Raw genomic sequence first — 17,405 nt, 5'->3', positions numbered from 1 at the left:
TTCACTATTGTGTTCATTACTACCATCTTCTTTTGAACAACATGGATATTAGTATAAAATGAGAGTCCAGAAGACTAGATATTATAATTGTCTTGCTAACTTATAAATACAAGATGTTCAGTAAATGTTGCATTTGAAATGTATAGTCACCAGAAATTTTTGTTTACTGGTTTGAAGGAGAGAAAGAAGTAGTGAGCAGACTTGCCATGTTACTGTGAGCGTATCTGTGAATGCCATTTCCTTATGTTTATTAATGGTTCAGTATCTTCGTTCATTTATATTGTTTAGAGTCTAAATGGTAAGATAAAAATGAACAAATATATGATTATAATAAATGACATTTTTGGTGAAGTTAAAATCTTGTTACTTGCACCTTTCATTTCTTCCATTCTTCCATTATGTTGACATTTCCTATAATGAGGATTCTTATGTCGGGTGATCTTCAAACTTCAAGAAGAGTGTACTGAACTTTTAGAATTTGCACAAGCATTTCTCTTTGAAGTGTAAGATTAATAAGTAAAATATTTTTTCCCATCAAATGTTGTAGTGAATTAAAATTTAATGTCTTTTACAAGTCAGGATTTTTTTAAAAAATTTTTAATTATTTATTTTTTCAGCGTAACAGTATTCATTGTTTTTGCACAACACCCAGTGCTCCATGCAACACGTGCCCTTCCTATTACCCACCACCTGGTTCCCCCAACCTCCCACCCCTGCCCCTTCAAAACTCCCAGGTTGTTTCTCAGAGTCCATAGTCTCTCATGGTTCTCCTCCCCTTCCAATTTCCCCCAACTTCCTTCTCCTCTCCATCTTCCAATGTCCTCCATGTCATTTGTTATGCTCCACAAATAAGTGAAACCATATGATACTTGACTCTCTCTGCTACAAGTCAGGATTTTTTTTAAAGGTTATTTTATTAAACACTGTTAATGCAATGGAAAGGAGTTATGTAGTACTACATGAGACATTATTATTTTACATCTGAGGCCAGAGATGTTTCTTTCTCTTCTGATCTTTCCTCAGACTTAGCACATTGTCTTATACAATAAAAATTGAGAAATGAGGGGTGCCTGGGTGGCTCAGTGGTTTAAAGCCTCTGCCTTCGGCTCAGGTCATGATCCCAGGCAGGGAGCCTGCTTCCCTTCCTCTCTCTCTCTCTGCCTGCTTCTCTGCCTACTTCTGATCTCTCTCTATCGAATAAATCTTTTTAAAAAATTGAGAAATGAAAAAAGCTGTACTTTTAGATAGAGTGGATAAACAGTGATCTTATATTTTTACTTTTTAAAATTTTTATCTCTTTATACAACTATAAATTTGCAATTATATTTAAATTTTTTATTATAGTTGGTGGCTAAAGGAGTAAAGAATTCTGATATGTCTCCACCTTTCGGACAACATGAAACAGGTGGCTCTCCATCAAAGCAACAGATGAGATCTGTTATTTCTGTGACTTCAGCTTTGAAAGAAGTAGGTTTGGTAAGTTTCTTAAATTTAGAACTCCTCAAAGTGAAAGTTTATTAGAAGGATTAAATTTAATGAAGTTACATTAATTTGTAACATATTAAATTTTTCTAGGGAAAATAAAATAACTTCTTAAGATTTTTGTGTATGGTTTACTGTGAGTGTTGGAGCCTCACTGCTCATAGGTTTATATCTAGGACCATCTACTACATAAAAATAGATTTATCTGATTGTCTCTCATTTTTACTTTAAAAGAATATTTAACAAATAAAATATATACAGAAATGTACAGAATATAATGCAACAAACATTTTTATACCCCAGCTCTCACAATTAACAAAGATTCCTTTTTTTTTCTCTAACAAATGTTCATTTTTTGTTTAAATAATGTCTCTTTGGTACTTAGTTAACTTTAGGAATAAAGTCCAAGACATGTTTATATTTATTTTTAAATTTTTGGCATAACAGATGTTGGAAGATTTAATATAATTACACTTAATCCATCAATTATTTCTTTTACCTTCTATGAATGAATCTCTATCATGCTATATGAATACGGAAACAAATAATTTGGGGCAAGTAAAAAGTTTAAACTTAGAAGTATGTGTCAGGTGTTCATTTAAAACATGAATACTCAGGGCGCCTGGGTGGCTCAGTGGGTTGGCCTCTGCCTTTGGCTCAGATCATGATCTCAGGGTCCTGGGATCGAGCCCCACATTGGGCTCTCTGCTTGGCAAGGAGCCTGCTTCCTCCTCCCCCACCGCCTGCCTCTCTGCCTACATGTGATCTTTCTCTCTGTCAAATAAATAAATAAAAATCTTAAAAAAATAAAACATGAAAACTCTGAGATTAAAGGAAATGGGCTCTTCATAGGAAATTTCAGCCTAGAATATAACACAAAGGAGAGGAAAATTCTACTGAATTATATAACACATTAACTTGATTTTCTCTTATCTTTTTTATTGTCTTTGCCTTTTAATTGCTGAGTTTCATTAAGTTTTTGCAGACAACACTGGTGTTACTGATACACCAATTTTTTTTTTTATGGCCTTTGTGTTTATCTTGAAAATAAGACTGAATAGGAAAATACAAGTTTCTTGGTCACTCTCAAGAACTTCATATACAAAACTATTGTTCTTCCAGTAGGTTTAGTCTCTTTTTCTTTCTGATAACGATTTTGCGTGTGCTGCATTGTTCACTTCAACTTTAGATACCACTGTGTGTTTTCCTTCCTGGTACCCAGTCTCACATCTCAACTAGCTGTTCATCTCTCTGGTTGTAGCGACTGCTAATTCCTGACTACTTTATTGGGTAAAATGCTCTTTGTCTCATTTACATGTATTACTTTGAAACTGACCACTATACTCTTTTATATTTTCCTCAAATATTACAAAATTTGAGGTAATGTGTATAATGAAATGGTTTTTCTTTATGTGTTGTCTTGGTAAATACTGCTTATTTAAAACTTTGAAAAATGCTCTTTCTTTGCATCTTTCAGATACTTATGCTTTCATTGCTTACATAACTACTTCTTTTCATGTGTTTAAAAATTCTCGTTGGTCTAGATCACTATGATTATACTAATCAAAAGACAGACTTTATATTATTGTTGGTAAAAAGGACTCAGAACTTATTTTTATTATTCTCTTTGCTTATGGAGAGAAGCCAATTCTCAATTATATTTGGTAGTGTGGCTTTATAGGAATATATATACATGAAACATAAAGGCAGCTTCAGAATAACACAGCCTAGCCTGAATTACTTTATCCACCAAAACTCCCTAGCTTTGATTAAAAGAGTATATGAGTAATCAGTTGGTTAGGCATCTGACTCTTGATTTCAGCTCAGGTCATGATCTCAGGATGGTGAGATTAAGCCCCGCATTGGGCTCTGCACTGTATGTGGAGCCTGCTTAAGATTTTCTCTCCCCTTCTTCCCCTTCCCCTCCCTTGAGTGCCTGCATAGTCTCCTCTTAAAAAAAAAAAAAAAAAAAAAAGGGGGGGGGGCAGCTAATTTTCTTTTTATTTCTACCATTGAAATAAAATTACCAAATTACCAAAAAAAAGGTGTCAAAAAGGAAGAAGATGTAGTTAAATATGTATGTGATCAGTAATCTAAAAATAAGATAACTGAGAATTGGCCCTCTTTCTATTAAATCTATTACTTGATTATATGTAACTATTTCTCATTTCTGATAATGAAGGAAGCTATGTTAACAATTTACAGGGATAAAAAAATTCACAAGGAGCAACTAACGAAAAACAAAAAGTAATAAAAATATGTAAGTTTTTAAGGCAGACATTTAAAATAACATTCCTTACTCTGTAACTATCTGTATTTATAGGACAGAAGTTTAACTGATACCCAGGAAACCTCAGAAGACATGCAGAAGACTAACAATGCTAGTTCAGTAAGTACAATTTTCAAACTCTCAATAATTTTACTTAATTGTATAGATATTAAAATATAACACTTTAACTGTTTCAGAGTAAGCGAGAAATACTACGTAGATTAAATCAAAATCTTAAAGCTCAAGAAGATGAAAAAGAAAAGCAATGTCACTTTGATACATGTGAGATAGTTGTTAATGCAGATGCCAAAGAGCATGAAAAAGAAAAATCGGTTTCATCTGATCGCAAGAAATGGGAGGCAGGAGGTCAACTTGTCATTCCTTTGGATGAGTTAACACTGGACACATCCTTCTCTGCTACTGAAAGTATGTATAAAATGTTGCTATTCTATGATGGTCTAGCACACATGTAAACTTGTAGACTGGATGCTTGGAAAGAAAGAACACTTAGAAGGATTGAGAGAGGCTGGAAAAATTTCTTTGTGTATGAAAAGTGGAGAAAACTGTTCAGCCTTAAGAATAGCAAGGATTTTGTATTACAATAGTATGTGGTATGAGAGTGGGAACTAATGATAAATATTTAAATTGTATTACTTTAACTCTACCAATTGTATTACTTTAATCTGTTTGAGAATGAAAATGGCAAACTTTAACAGAATCTCAGGTCTCTTCGGTATGTAGCCAGGGGTATGGAAAAGATCTCACTTAATGATTTATTTATTCAGCAATAGTTATTGAGCAACAGTTTTCATGCACTGTCCAATACATAGAGATACAATAATAAATAAAAGCATGTGCTTTTTTTGCGGAGCTTACATTCTGAAAGGGCAAGTCTGATTGTCAACCAACTAAATACAGTTTTAAGTAATTTTTAATGGACTGTTTTCATAGAATTCTTTCTTGCATTGGAGAAAAGCTCAAAGACTCTAACCTGTGGTGTCTTTTATTTTATTTACTTATTCAGCAGTTCTTTTTTTTTTTTTTAAAGATTTATTTATTTATTTGATAGAGAGATCACAAATAGGCAGACCGGCAGGCAGAGAGAGAGGAAGAAGCAGGCTCCCTACGGAGCAGAGAGCCCGATGTGGGGCTCCATCCCAGGACCCTGGGATCATGACCTGAGCCGAAGGCAGAGGCTTAACCCACTGAGCCACCCAGGCGCCCCACACCCTATTCAGCAGTTCTTTTTGAGTCCCATTAAATGCTACACATTCCTCAGCAATGAAGATACAATAATGGTTAAGACATAGTCCCTCCCCTTAAGAAGCTTAGGGTCTGGTGGAATGAGAGACAAGATAGAGGCAATTGTAATTGATAAGGAATATACTAGAAATTATCATAGGCTACTGTAAGAATATGTATTAGGACATATATCAGTCTTAGGGAAGCCAAGGAAATGCTTTCTGGAAAAAGGGATTAGCCAAGGAATAAATAGTTAACTAAAAATTTTTTTTTTTTTTTTAAGATTTTATTTATTTATTTGACAGAGAGAGATCACAAGTAGACAGAGAGGCAGGCAGAGAGAGAGAGAGGGAAGCAGGCTCCCTGCTGAGCAGAGAGCCCGATGCGGGACTCGATCCCAGGACCCCGAGATCATGACCTGAGCCGAAGGCAGCGGCTTAACCCACTGAGCCACCCAGGCGCCCATAAATAGTAAACTAAACCAAAATCCAAGCCAAGTGTTTTAGGCATAGAATAACCAGGACCGAGGTGAGAGAATGTTAAAATTCAGGGAACTGGGTATAATTCAGAATGGATGGCTAAAATTCAGAAGTTAAGACAAAGAATGGCAAGTAAGAAGCCTTCAAGGAGGTAAGCAGGGCCAGATCATGAAGGGCACTATACATTGACTCTCTGAAACAGTATGAATTTACTCTGAGTGCAGAGCGCAGTCTTTGAAACAAGGGTTAGCAAATGTTATCTGTGAATACCAGATAGTAATTATTTTAGGTTTCGCAGGCCATAAGGACTCTTGTTGGAACTTCTTTAATATAATGTGAAAGTAACAATAGACAATATGCAAATGTTAGCATGGCTGTGTTTCCAGTAAAATTTTATTTAGGGATATTGAAATTTGAATTTCTTAAAATTTTCTTTAATGTCTTCTATTTCTTTTTTCAGACTTTCTGTTTTTCATTGCTATAAAGAGCATTCATGATTGTTTCCTGGAAAATTTTTATAATAACTTTTAATATCTTTGTTAGATAATTATCTGTGTTATGTTTGTGTTGATTATTAATCAGTAGCCATCTCCCATGAGATAATCATCTGTCTTCTCTCATGGGAGTTGTGCTGCATGTTTTGTGTTCCCTATCATGTAGCACATATTTTATGCATAAAAGTGGTCATTAATTACATAAACATGATGATAAATACAATTGATGTTGTGAGATCTCTCAGGTGATGGGGCTATAAATGATTTAGAGCACCTCTGAGACAAAAAACTCACACCAGTGTGACAGGATGGGATTAAAGGCAAAGGTAGAGAGATGCAAGTAAGTTTTATATAAGATGAAAAAATTCCTGCCATATTTTTTTCCTGCCATATTTTCTTAAAAACTAGGAAGAAAGGTTATATGCAGACCAGAAACACAAGAATTGGTAATTTTGAATGATTAGATAGGCTTATCTCAAACAAATAGATGAGGACATTTGAGACACGTCATTACCTTATTAAAAGCACTTTTATGTGGAAAGTTAGCATGAGACTAATACTGTTATATGAACAATACTTCCTCTCATGAGTTCAAAAATCGTGTTTAACCTAAGTATGCAATATATTTATGTGATGTTTTCACATAGTATAAACAATGTATAAAATTTCCCTCCACCTCAACTTATATTCCATTTCCATCCTTGTTACCAGGTAACCACTGATGTAGTTTATTGTTTATCCCTCTGAGCTCCTTTTTGTGTGTGTGTTTGTGTGTGTGTGTATCTGAATAAAGACACATATCTTACACCTTTATGTTGCATTTATGTTATATATCATTTATTGTTTTTATTTTACATGTAAGTATGTTTTATAAATCTTTTCATATCTCTACATTAAAAATTTCCTTTATCATCTTTATAGCTATATAATAGTCCACTGTATGATCTACATGATTTACTGTTCTCAACATTTTATTTTTTTTATCATGTTCAGTTAGCCCACATATAGTACATCATTAGTTTTTGAAGTGGTGTTCAATTCATTAGATTCATTAGTTGTGTGTAACACCCAGTGCTCATCTCAACACATGCCCTCCTTAATACCCATCACCCTGTTATCCAATCCCTTCATCCCCTTCTCCTCCGTAACCCTCAGTTTGTCTCCTGGAGTCCAGAGTCTCTCATGGTTTGTCTCCCTCTCTGATTTCTTCCCATTTAGTTTTCCTTCCTTTCCCCTGTGGTCCTCTGCCCTATTCCTTATGTTCCACCTATGAGTGAAACCATATGATAATTGTCTTTCTCTGCTTAACTTATTTCACTTAGCATAATACCCTCCAGTTCCATCCATGTCAGTGCAAATGATGGATATTCATCCTTTCTCATGGCTATTTTCAACATTTTATTATGAAAAATTTCAAACATAGCAAACCTGAAATAATTTCACAGTGCACACCATGTACTCTCCATTGAGAATATATGATTAATATTTTACTGTGCTTGATATGATCACATATCTGTCCACCCTAATATCCAACAATTAGTGTATCTTATTTTTTCATGCAGTTTAAAGTTCATTGCAAATATTGATATACTTTGTCTTAAGTACTTCATAGTATACATATCATTAGAGTTCAATATTTGTTTAGAAGTTTGTATTTTTAATATTAAATTTACATATAATGCAATGCAGATATTTTAAAAGTACATTTGCTGAGTTATTTATTTATTTATTTATTTTTTTTGAGAGTGTGCATTCACACATGAGCAGTGAGGAAGGGCAGAGAGAGAGGGAGAGAGAGAGAAACTTATGCAGACTTCTTGACAGCACAGAACCTGACACAGGGCTTGATCTCATGATCCTGACATGAGGACCTAAGCCGAAATCAAGAGTCAGACGCTTAGCCAACTGAACCACCTAGGTGCCCCCATTTGTTGAGTTTTAACACATGCCTACACCTATATAACCCACACTCCTATCAAGATATAGAACATCACCATCTTCCCAAACAAAGAGTTTCATGCCTCTTCCCAGTCAGTTTCTGCTTCTAGTCTCCCAGAGGGGACTTTTCTCCACATTTTTTTCTATCTTAGATTAACTTTCTCTGTTTTAGAATTTCATTTAAGCATACTAACAGTTTTTACTTTTTTGTGTGTTTAACTTGTTTAATAACTTATCATAATGACTTTTGAGATTCATCTGCATTGTGATTATCAAGTTTGTTCCTTTTAAAACATTATTTAAAATTTACTTTGTTATTGATAAAGTCACTTCTATTTTATTATTTTTTTTTGCTCAGTATTAGTTGATACATCTTTATCCACTCCCCCCTACCTTTTAGTCTGTTTGTGTCTATATATTTAAAATAGGTTTCTTATAGGCAGCATATGTTGGGTTTGCTTTTTTTAATCCACTCTTTAACTTGGTTGTTGAGACCATTTCTATTTAATGTGATTGTTAATATGGTCAGATCTAAAAATGTCATTTTGCTGTTTATTTTTTGTTTGTCTTATCCATTCTTTGTTTCCTTTCCCCTTTTGTTTTACTTTCTTTGGGATTATTTTTATGATTCTATTTTGTCTGTTATTGGCTTATTAACTGCAGTTTATTGTTCTGTTATTTTTGTGTTTGCTTTAGAGTTCATAGCACACATCTTTAACTTATCACACAGTCTATCTTCCAGCAATTGATTACATTGCACATGTAGTATAAGACCCTTAAAATGGTATGCTTATATTTGTTCCCTTCCAGTCATTGTGCCGTTGCTTTGGTTTTTTTTCCTAACTTATGCTATAAACCCCACAATACATTCTGATCATTTCTCCTTGAAGGAGCTTTAAATAGTAAGAGAAAAAGCCTTTTGTATCTACCTGTGTAGTTACTGTTTCCAGTGGTCTTCATGATATTTGTGTGAATCACATTTCCATGTACCATCTTTCTTCTGCCTGAAGGACTTTCTTGAACATTTCTTGTAATGTAGTCCTGCTGGCCAGGAGATCTTTAAGCTTTTGTATGTCTGTAAAAATGTTTATTTTGGGGGCACCTGGGTGGCTCAGTGGGTTAAGGCTTCTGCCTTCGGCTCGGGTCACGGTCTCAGGGTCCTGGGATCAAGCCCCGCATCGGGCTCTCTGCTCTGCGGGAAGCTTGCTTCCTCCTCTCTCTCTGCCTGCCTCTCTACCTGCTTGTCTGTCTGTCAAGTAAATAAATAGAATCTTAAAAAAAAAAATTTTTTTTTAATGTTTATTTTGCCTTTCTTTTGCACAGGTATTTTTTCTGGATTTTTTTCTTTTATAACTTTATTGATATTGTACCATTGTCTTCTAGTTTGCATTTATTGTGACAAGACTCTTTTGTCATCCTTATTATTCCTCTGTATGTAATGTGTCTTATTTCTTCTGGATATTTTTAGACTTTTCCCCTAAGCTAGTAAATTTCATTATGATGTGCCTTGGTGACATTTTCTTCATGTTTCTTTTGCTTGGGTTTTCTTGGGCTTCTTGAAATTGTGGGTAGTTTTCATCAAATTTGGATAAATTTTTGCTATTTTTTTCCAGCTTTTTTTGTCTTCTTTTCTAGAAGTTTATGTGTATCTTGTTAATGTTTTCCTTTTCTCTAATTATCATCAGTTCTTTCTCTAGCTTATTGAACATATAGAATTCACTTATAATGACCATTATAAATGCCCTGTCTACTAATTAAATCGGTCTGTCATTTTTAGGTTAATATTAATTGATTTTTCCCCCTCTTTATTAAAGGTTGAATTCTTTTGCTTCTGTGCATGCTTGATCATTCTTTGGAAGCCATACCATGAATTTTACATAAATGGGTGGCTATATGTTTTTGTATTCCTGTAAATGTTCTTGATTTTTGTTCTGGGACACAGTTCAGTTACTTTCAAAAAGCTTCACACTTTTAGGTCTTGCTTTTAAGCTTTTTAGGTTGGGTGGTGCTGTCGGTTAAGCATCCAACTCTAGGTTTCAGCTCAGGTCATGATCTCAGGGTCCTGGGATCGAGCCTCATGTTGGGCTCCATGCTTAGTGGGTAGTCCATTTGAGATTCTCTCTCTTTCTCCTTCTGCCCCTCCTGCTCATGCTGTTGTCTGTCTCTCTTAAAATCTTAAAAAATCTTTTAAAAAAAAAAGTAGGCTTTATTAGGTGGGACCCCTGGCTAATCTATCCCCTTTCACTGAATCTAAAACCTCTCTGAGTAATCTACCTAATGACTGGTGAATCAGAGGCCTTTTTTTTCCCAGCTGGTGGGAAGAAGGACTATTTTGACCTACCTTGCTTGAACTCCAGGTATTTTTTCCCTCTACTCCCTTTACGTCTCTTCCCTAGACTATGGTAATTTCCCATGTGTGTGATGATCAGTGGTTAGCTTAAGACTCCAAGAAGACTCTGAGTTCTATTTGTGTAGCTTTCTACTCTTCTGTATTCTGTTCTGCCAACATTAGCCACTTTTGGCCTCCTAGACTTCCAATTTCTGTCACCTCAGCTCAGAGAGACCATCGGCTCTACCTGGTTTTCCCTCCCTGCATCAAAGGGAACTAAGTTAATATCATTTCATATGGATATTTAGTTTCTCCAGTTGTATTTGTAAAGAGACTTCCCATTTCCCACTATATTGTTTTGACACCTCTGTCAAATATTACGTGTCTATAACTTATGGGTCTATTTCTGGGTTTTCTACTTTTTAACTATCCTTTTAAAAGTTGATTCTCGGGGCGCCTGGGTGGCTCAGTGGGTTAAAGCCTCTGCATTCGGCTCAAGTCATGATCCCAGGGTCCTGGGATCGAGCCCCGCATCGGGCTCTCTGCTTGGCTGGGAGCCTGCTTCCTCCCCTCTCTCTCTCTGCCTGCCTCTCTGCCTACTTGTAATCTCTATCTGTCAAAAAAATAAATCTTTAAAAAAAAAAAAAAGTTGATTCTCTACTGGGAATCATTTTTCCTTTATGAAACTGAATATCACCTGCTAATTTGCAGATACTTACTTTCAAAGAAGTAGGATATGTAAATTTGAATCAACATTTTGTATTTAGTTACCATTAAAATTTTATATGACTTATAGGGCAGCCTGATTGGGGCCCCCCTCTCACTCTTTTTTTTAAGATCTTTTTTATTTATTTGACAGATAGAGATCACAAGTAGGCGTAGAGGCAGGCAGAGAGAGGGAGAGGAGGAAGCAGGCTTCCTGCCGAGCAGAGACCCCGATGGGGGGCTTGATCCCAGGACCCTGGGACCATGACCCGAGCCGAAGGCAGAGGCTTTAATCCACTGAGCCACCCAGGCACCCCTCCCTCTCACTCTTGAGAGCTTTTTCTGTATCTTCACTTAATAAACTTCTATCGCTTTCCTCATACACATAAATTTTTATATGACTTACTTGTGCTATAATATGTGAGATTGCACCTTGTTTATACTGCTAAGTACTTAGATGTTTTGTGTATTATTCCAAAAGGTTCTAAAGACTCAAATTACAATAAATAATTTCCCGTTTTTTGCTCTGCTAAATTTTATTTTAATAGTTACCTCAGAATTATTATTGCCAAAAAAGGGTAGTGTCAGTTGCCTACATAATTATGATATGTAAGCTAAACTAAAACAAATTTTTTTTTAAGATTTTATTTATTTATTTGACAGACAGAGATCACAAGTAGGGAGAGAGGCAGGCAGAGAGAGAGAGAGAGGAGGAAGCAGGCTCCCTGCCAAGCAGAGAGCCTGATGTGGGGCTCAATCCCAGGACCCTGGGACCATGACCTGAGTGAAAGGCAGAGGCTTTAACCCACTGAGCCACCCAGGCGCCCCTAAAACAAATTTTTTAAGAAATATTCTTCTCTATCTTTAAACCATATGGACATTTATTTTATAACTTTTTTCTATTTTCTTTAATTAAATTTATAGAAACAAATATTAATTTAAATTTCTTCTCTTTGTACATCCCAAATTATTATTTGTCTTAGTTTTCAAAAATTTGCTCAAATCAAAATTTTACAGAAGTATAATTTTTTCTATTTTTATATTACTTGAAACTAATTCATAAATATTTTATTATTTTTTATTGAAGCATAGTTAACATGCATTAATATAATACTTTTGTTCAGCCTTCACATATATGTGTTTTATAGTTTTCTTATGCTTCAACAAAATGAAACAAAACAATTTTCTTTTGCTTGATTTTTAGTTTCATACTGTTGTTTTTGGAAAAGGTGCTTGATATGATTTCAGTTTTCTTTCCCCTTTTTTTAAGATTATTTATTTATAAATAATAAATAATTGATTATTTATAAATGATGGGCTCCATCTCATGACCTCAAGATCATGACCTGAGCCAAAATCAAGAGTCAGACGCTTGCTTCTTCCTAGAAACATCTCCTAAGGCAAGGGAAGCAATGGCAAAAATGAACCACTGGGATTTCTATCAAGATAAAAAGCTTTTGCACAGCAAAGGAAACACTCAACAAAACCAAAAAGCAACTGACAGAATGGGGGAAGATATTTGCAAATAATCAAATAAAGGGCTAGTATCCAAAATCTATAAAGAGCTTACCAAACTCCACACCCAAAGAACAAATAATCCGATCAAGAAATGGGCACAAGTGTATGTGAACAGATATTTCTGCAAAGAAGACACCCAAATGGCCAACAGACACATGAAAAAGTGCCCAACATCACTCGGCATCAGGGAAATACAAACCAAACCACAGTGAGATACCACCTCACACCAGTCAGAGTGGCTAAAATTAACGAGTCAGGAACCAACAGGTGTTGGCGAGGTTGCAGAGAAAGGGGAACCCTCCTATACTGTTGGTGGGAATGCAAGCTGGTGCAGCCACTCTGGAAAACAGTATGGAGGTTCCTCAAAAAGTTGAAATTAGACCTACCCTATGACCCAGCAATTGCTTATGGGGTATTTACCCTAAAGATACAAATGTAGTGATCTGAAGGAGCATGTGCACCCCGATGTTTATAGCAGCAATGTCCACAATAGCCAAACTATGGAAAGAGCCTAGATATCCATCAACAGATGAATAGATAAAGAAGATGTGGTGTATATATATAGACAATGGAATATTATGCAGCCTAATTGGGCTATGATGCTAAGCGAAATAAGTCAATCAGAGAAAGACAATTATCATAAGATCTCACTGATATGAGGAATTTGAGAAACAAGTCTGAGGATCTTGAGGGAAGAGAGGGAAAAATGAAACAAAACAAAACCAGAGAAGGAAAGAAACTATAAGAGACTCTTTAAAAAATTTTTTTATTTTTTCAGTGTTCCAAGAATCATTGTTTATGCACCACACCCAGGGCTCCATGTAATATAAGAGACTCTTAATCATGGGAAACAAACTGAGGGTTGCCGGGGGGAAGTGGGGTGGGCAGGTTGGGATGGCTGGGTGGTTGACATTGGCGAGGGTATGTGCTGTGGTGAGTGCTGTGAATTGTGTAAGGCTGATGAATGATTCACAGATCAGTACCCCTGAAACAAATAATACATTATATGTTAATAGGAAAAAAAAATTCTTATATACAACCAAAAAAAAAAAAAGAGAGAGAGAGAGAAAGATGCTTAACCAACTGAGCCACCACATGCCCCTGAAAGTATTTTAAAACATCATCAGCATAGGGGTGCCTGGTTGGCTCAGTTGTTTAAGCAACTGCCTTCGGCTTAGGTCATTATCCCAATGTCCCAGGATCGAGTCCTGCGTTGGGCTTCCAGCTCCGTGGGGAGTCTGCTTCTTCCTTTGACCTTCTCTCCTCTCATGCTCTCTCTGTCTCTCTCTCTCAAATAAAATCTCAAAAAAAAAAAAAAAATCAGCATTTGTTTAAGTCTGCTTTATAATACAGTAATAGTATTATGTTCTATCAGTGAAATTTGTTTTTGTGTCTTTTTTAATAGAACATACAGTGGGAGAAGTTATTAAATTAGATCCTGGTGGATCTCCAAGAAAAGTGTGGGGGAGAAGCCCTACAGATTCAGTTCTAAAGATACTCGGAGAAGCTGAACTACAACTTCAGACAGAATTATTGGAAAACACAACCATTAGAAGTGGTAAGCAGAAACAAGTTGTTTTTCTATAATAGAAGTAATGTTATTAAAATTTAAATTATAGGGGCACCTGAGTAGCTCAGTCAGTTAAGCATCTGCCTTTGGCTCAGGTCATGATCCCAGGGTCCTGGGATGGAGCCCCACATCAGGCTCCCTGCTATGCGGAGAGCCTGCTTCTCCCTCTGCTGTTGCCCCTGCTTGTACTTTCTCTCTCTCTGTCAAATAAGTAAATAAAATCTTTTTTAAAAATTTCAAATTGTATTTTTAAGATATGTTTACTTTAAGTGATGATATTTTGTCATAATAATTTTCTAGTTAGGTGGAAAATAGTTGTATTTCTGAGGAGTTGTCTCAAAATTGTAGTCTCGAATTTTGACCTCACATAACCTGGATGGGATCTTAAAAGGAAATGGAAATGTGTTTAGGGTGAGCCAGAAAAGCAGAACAGTCAAAACATCATTTTACATGAAGATATAAGCGCAATGCATGTCGATTCTGGAATTAGGTTGAATAAAGATATCTGTAGTAGCTATGACTGACAACCGAGGACTGGGGAGGTTGAATTGTGAAGCAGGAGGAAAACATTTATATTCCATAAGTATTATGGGTCTTGGTACTACAGCTATGCATATGAAGATTGTCCATGTATAAAACAGGTGTTTTAAGACTTTAAACCTTATTCAAATGAGAGACTGAATATGGTTTTTCTTTTTTCAGAATTTGTGTCTATACACAAAAGTGTGTCACTTTTGTGTTCTCTCTCAATCTATCTCTTTTTTCCCCTTTAACTGTCTCTGTCAACTTTGTGCATACTTTTATCCTTGCCTTTTTCATGCAATATTACCACTTAATTGTTTTCATTTGTACCTGTCCTCTGAGAGCAAGGATGATCATTTTACTCTTTGTAGCTTTACTGCTTAACACATGGCAGCAGGGATAGCTAATTAGTGTTCCATAAATAGTTGGTAAATTGAAGTTAAAAAAAAAGTAAGACAAATCATAAATTACTTCTCAGTTCCAGTTCTCTGAAGATGGATTATTTAAATACGGAGAATATTGAATATAGAGAATTCTTTGAATTAGAGTGATGCTCACATAGAAACTGACAAAAAAAAAAAAAACGTACGAGGTAAGGTTATTCACAGTGTATTTAAAAAAATTAGCCAGATACCAATACGCCAGTGAGATAAACCTGTACACTTGTTAGTTATTAAAGTGTAAAAAGTAGACTTATTTTTTTTACTTTTTTTTTTTTACTATTTTGATCATTCTAGCACTTCCTTTAAAAAAAAACAATTTGAAAAGAGATTGTATAATTACTTATTTGACGAAAGGGTAAGTACACAAAATACGTGTGTTTGTAATTGCTCACAGTCTTGTGTTTGGAAATTGTGCAGTTGTATGCTAGGCACTGATCAAAAACAAAAATACTAGTAACAATATTCTTATATCTTAGTCTGATCCTATTGTCAAAATGCCTGAGGCTTTATTCAGGAAAAAGAATGCCTCTGGGCTAAAACATTTTCAAAAATAATGATAAAAAATTGAGATTATTTTGTAATCTGAAAGTTCTTTATATTTTTATCCTCATTAGAACTTTTACTTTAAAAACATTAGATTCTGATTTCTTTTATGTAAAATCATTATTGCTTAATGTATAATTTGGTATATAATAATACCTAGGCAGTGTGAAGGAAGGTCTTCTCCATTTTTAAATAATCCATCTTCAGAGAATTGGAACTGAGAAATAATTTATGATTTGTCTTACTTTTTTTTAAACTTCAATTTACCAACTATTTATGGAACACTAATTAGCTATCCCTGCTGCCATGTGTTAAGCAGTAAAGCTACAAAGAGTAAAATGATCATCCTTGCTCTTGGAGGACAGACACAAATGAGAACAAATACATGGGGACGCCTCGGTGGCTCAGTTGGTTAAGCAGCTGCCTTCAGGTCAGGTCATGATCCCAGCGTCCTGGGATCGAGTCCCACATCGGGCTCCTTGCTCGGCGGGGAGCCTGCTTCGCCCTCTGCCTCTGCCTGCCACTCTGTCTGCCTGTGCTCGCTCTCCCTCTCTCTCTGTCTCTGACTAATAAATAAATAAATAAAATCTTAAAAAAACAAAACAAATAAATGATAATATTGCATGAAAAAGTCAAGGATAAAAGTATGCGCAAAGTTAAGAGGTAGTGTAGAGATGCTTAACTTTATCTTGGATACTTAAAGACTTCTTAGAGTTGTCATCTGCCCTCTTTAATTTTTTCCCTAACTATATTTACCTGGAATGTGCTCTGTGCTGGGATTTTAACACAAGTCACAGTTTCTTATCACCAGGAAATCACACGTGACAAAGTCTATGTTGGAAGTGTTGTATGTGTAATGGTATGGAGCCACAGATTAGGAGGCTTTACATTGTCAGCACTGTATAATTTTGTTAAGGATGATAAGGCCCTTTGGGTCAGAGAAAGCCACAGAGAGAGCAAGTGATTTGAGCTAGGCCAAAAATAAAAAAAAGGAGCTCAATGGGTAAATAAGGGATAGAATGAACTTCTAGGGAATACACAATCCCAGTATATGCAAAGACAAAAAGAGTTTATTTAATATGTATGTGGGAGCAACTTCATGCTGTGGAAGGAGAATGGGCTCTGGTCCAATTCTGGTTCAGTCACTTGCCCAGTGACATTTGCCCATGGACAAGTTCCACTGACTTTGACATTCAGTTTCTCCATGTGTAGAATGGAAACACTGTTATTAAGGGTTGTTTTGTGGCTTTAATGAAGAACATAAAGGACCTGCAATGTTCTCTAGTCTTTCAATCTTTATGCCAGTTTCTCATCAATTTGATTATCTTCTTTTTGTAATAGAAGGGCTCCTGTGAACAATACGACTAGAGATTTTGCGTGTTTATAGCAGTTTGTCTTGAGACTTTCTTCCTTTTTTTTTTTTTTTAAGATTTATGTATTTATTATTTGAAAGATAGTGTGTGATGGGGAGGGAGAGAATCTCAAGCAGCCTTTCCACTGAGCACTAACCACCACCAATGCAGGGCTCAGTCTCATGACCCTGAGATCATGACCAGAGCCCAAATCAAGAGTTGGATGCCTGACTGAGCCACCCAGGTGCCCCTTAAGACTTTATTTTTTGAAGGTCAGTTGGAATATAACTCCTTCGCTTACCATTCTATCCCTTGAATATCTTATTATATAAAACTCCATTTTATTCTGTCAGAAATCTGATGACAATCTTACTTTCTTTTTGCTTGGATACTCAAAGAATATCTTTTTCCTTAAAATTTTTTTAAAATATTTTTTTCTAGTAGTTTTTAAAAATACATTTTTCTAGTAGGTGCTGTGGTTTCCCCCCCAATAGTTACTTTTGTTTTAGAGTAATTTGG

The 17,405-nt window shown here is 35.5% G+C and overlaps 1 protein-coding gene across 6 annotated transcripts in view; it reads left to right on the top strand.

Moving 5' to 3' along the window:
* Positions 1-17,405, top strand: part of NEK1 (NIMA related kinase 1) — a 193,128-nt gene that overhangs the window by 116,017 nt on the left and 59,706 nt on the right. For all 6 annotated transcript variants that reach the window (XM_045997312.1, XM_045997311.1, XM_045997310.1 and 3 more), the window contains 4 exons: positions 1,345-1,476; positions 3,806-3,871; positions 3,949-4,177; positions 13,862-14,014. In XM_045997312.1, the coding sequence (XP_045853268.1) occupies positions 1,345-1,476; positions 3,806-3,871; positions 3,949-4,177; positions 13,862-14,014 (580 nt within the window). The remainder of the gene's footprint in view (positions 1-1,344; positions 1,477-3,805; positions 3,872-3,948; positions 4,178-13,861; positions 14,015-17,405) is intronic.

The sequence above is a fragment of the Meles meles genome, chromosome 2, assembly GCF_922984935.1.
Source record: "Meles meles chromosome 2, mMelMel3.1 paternal haplotype, whole genome shotgun sequence".
In the NCBI taxonomy this organism is placed as follows: domain Eukaryota; kingdom Metazoa; phylum Chordata; class Mammalia; order Carnivora; family Mustelidae; genus Meles; species Meles meles.
This window is presented reverse-complemented; position numbering and strand designations above follow the sequence as displayed.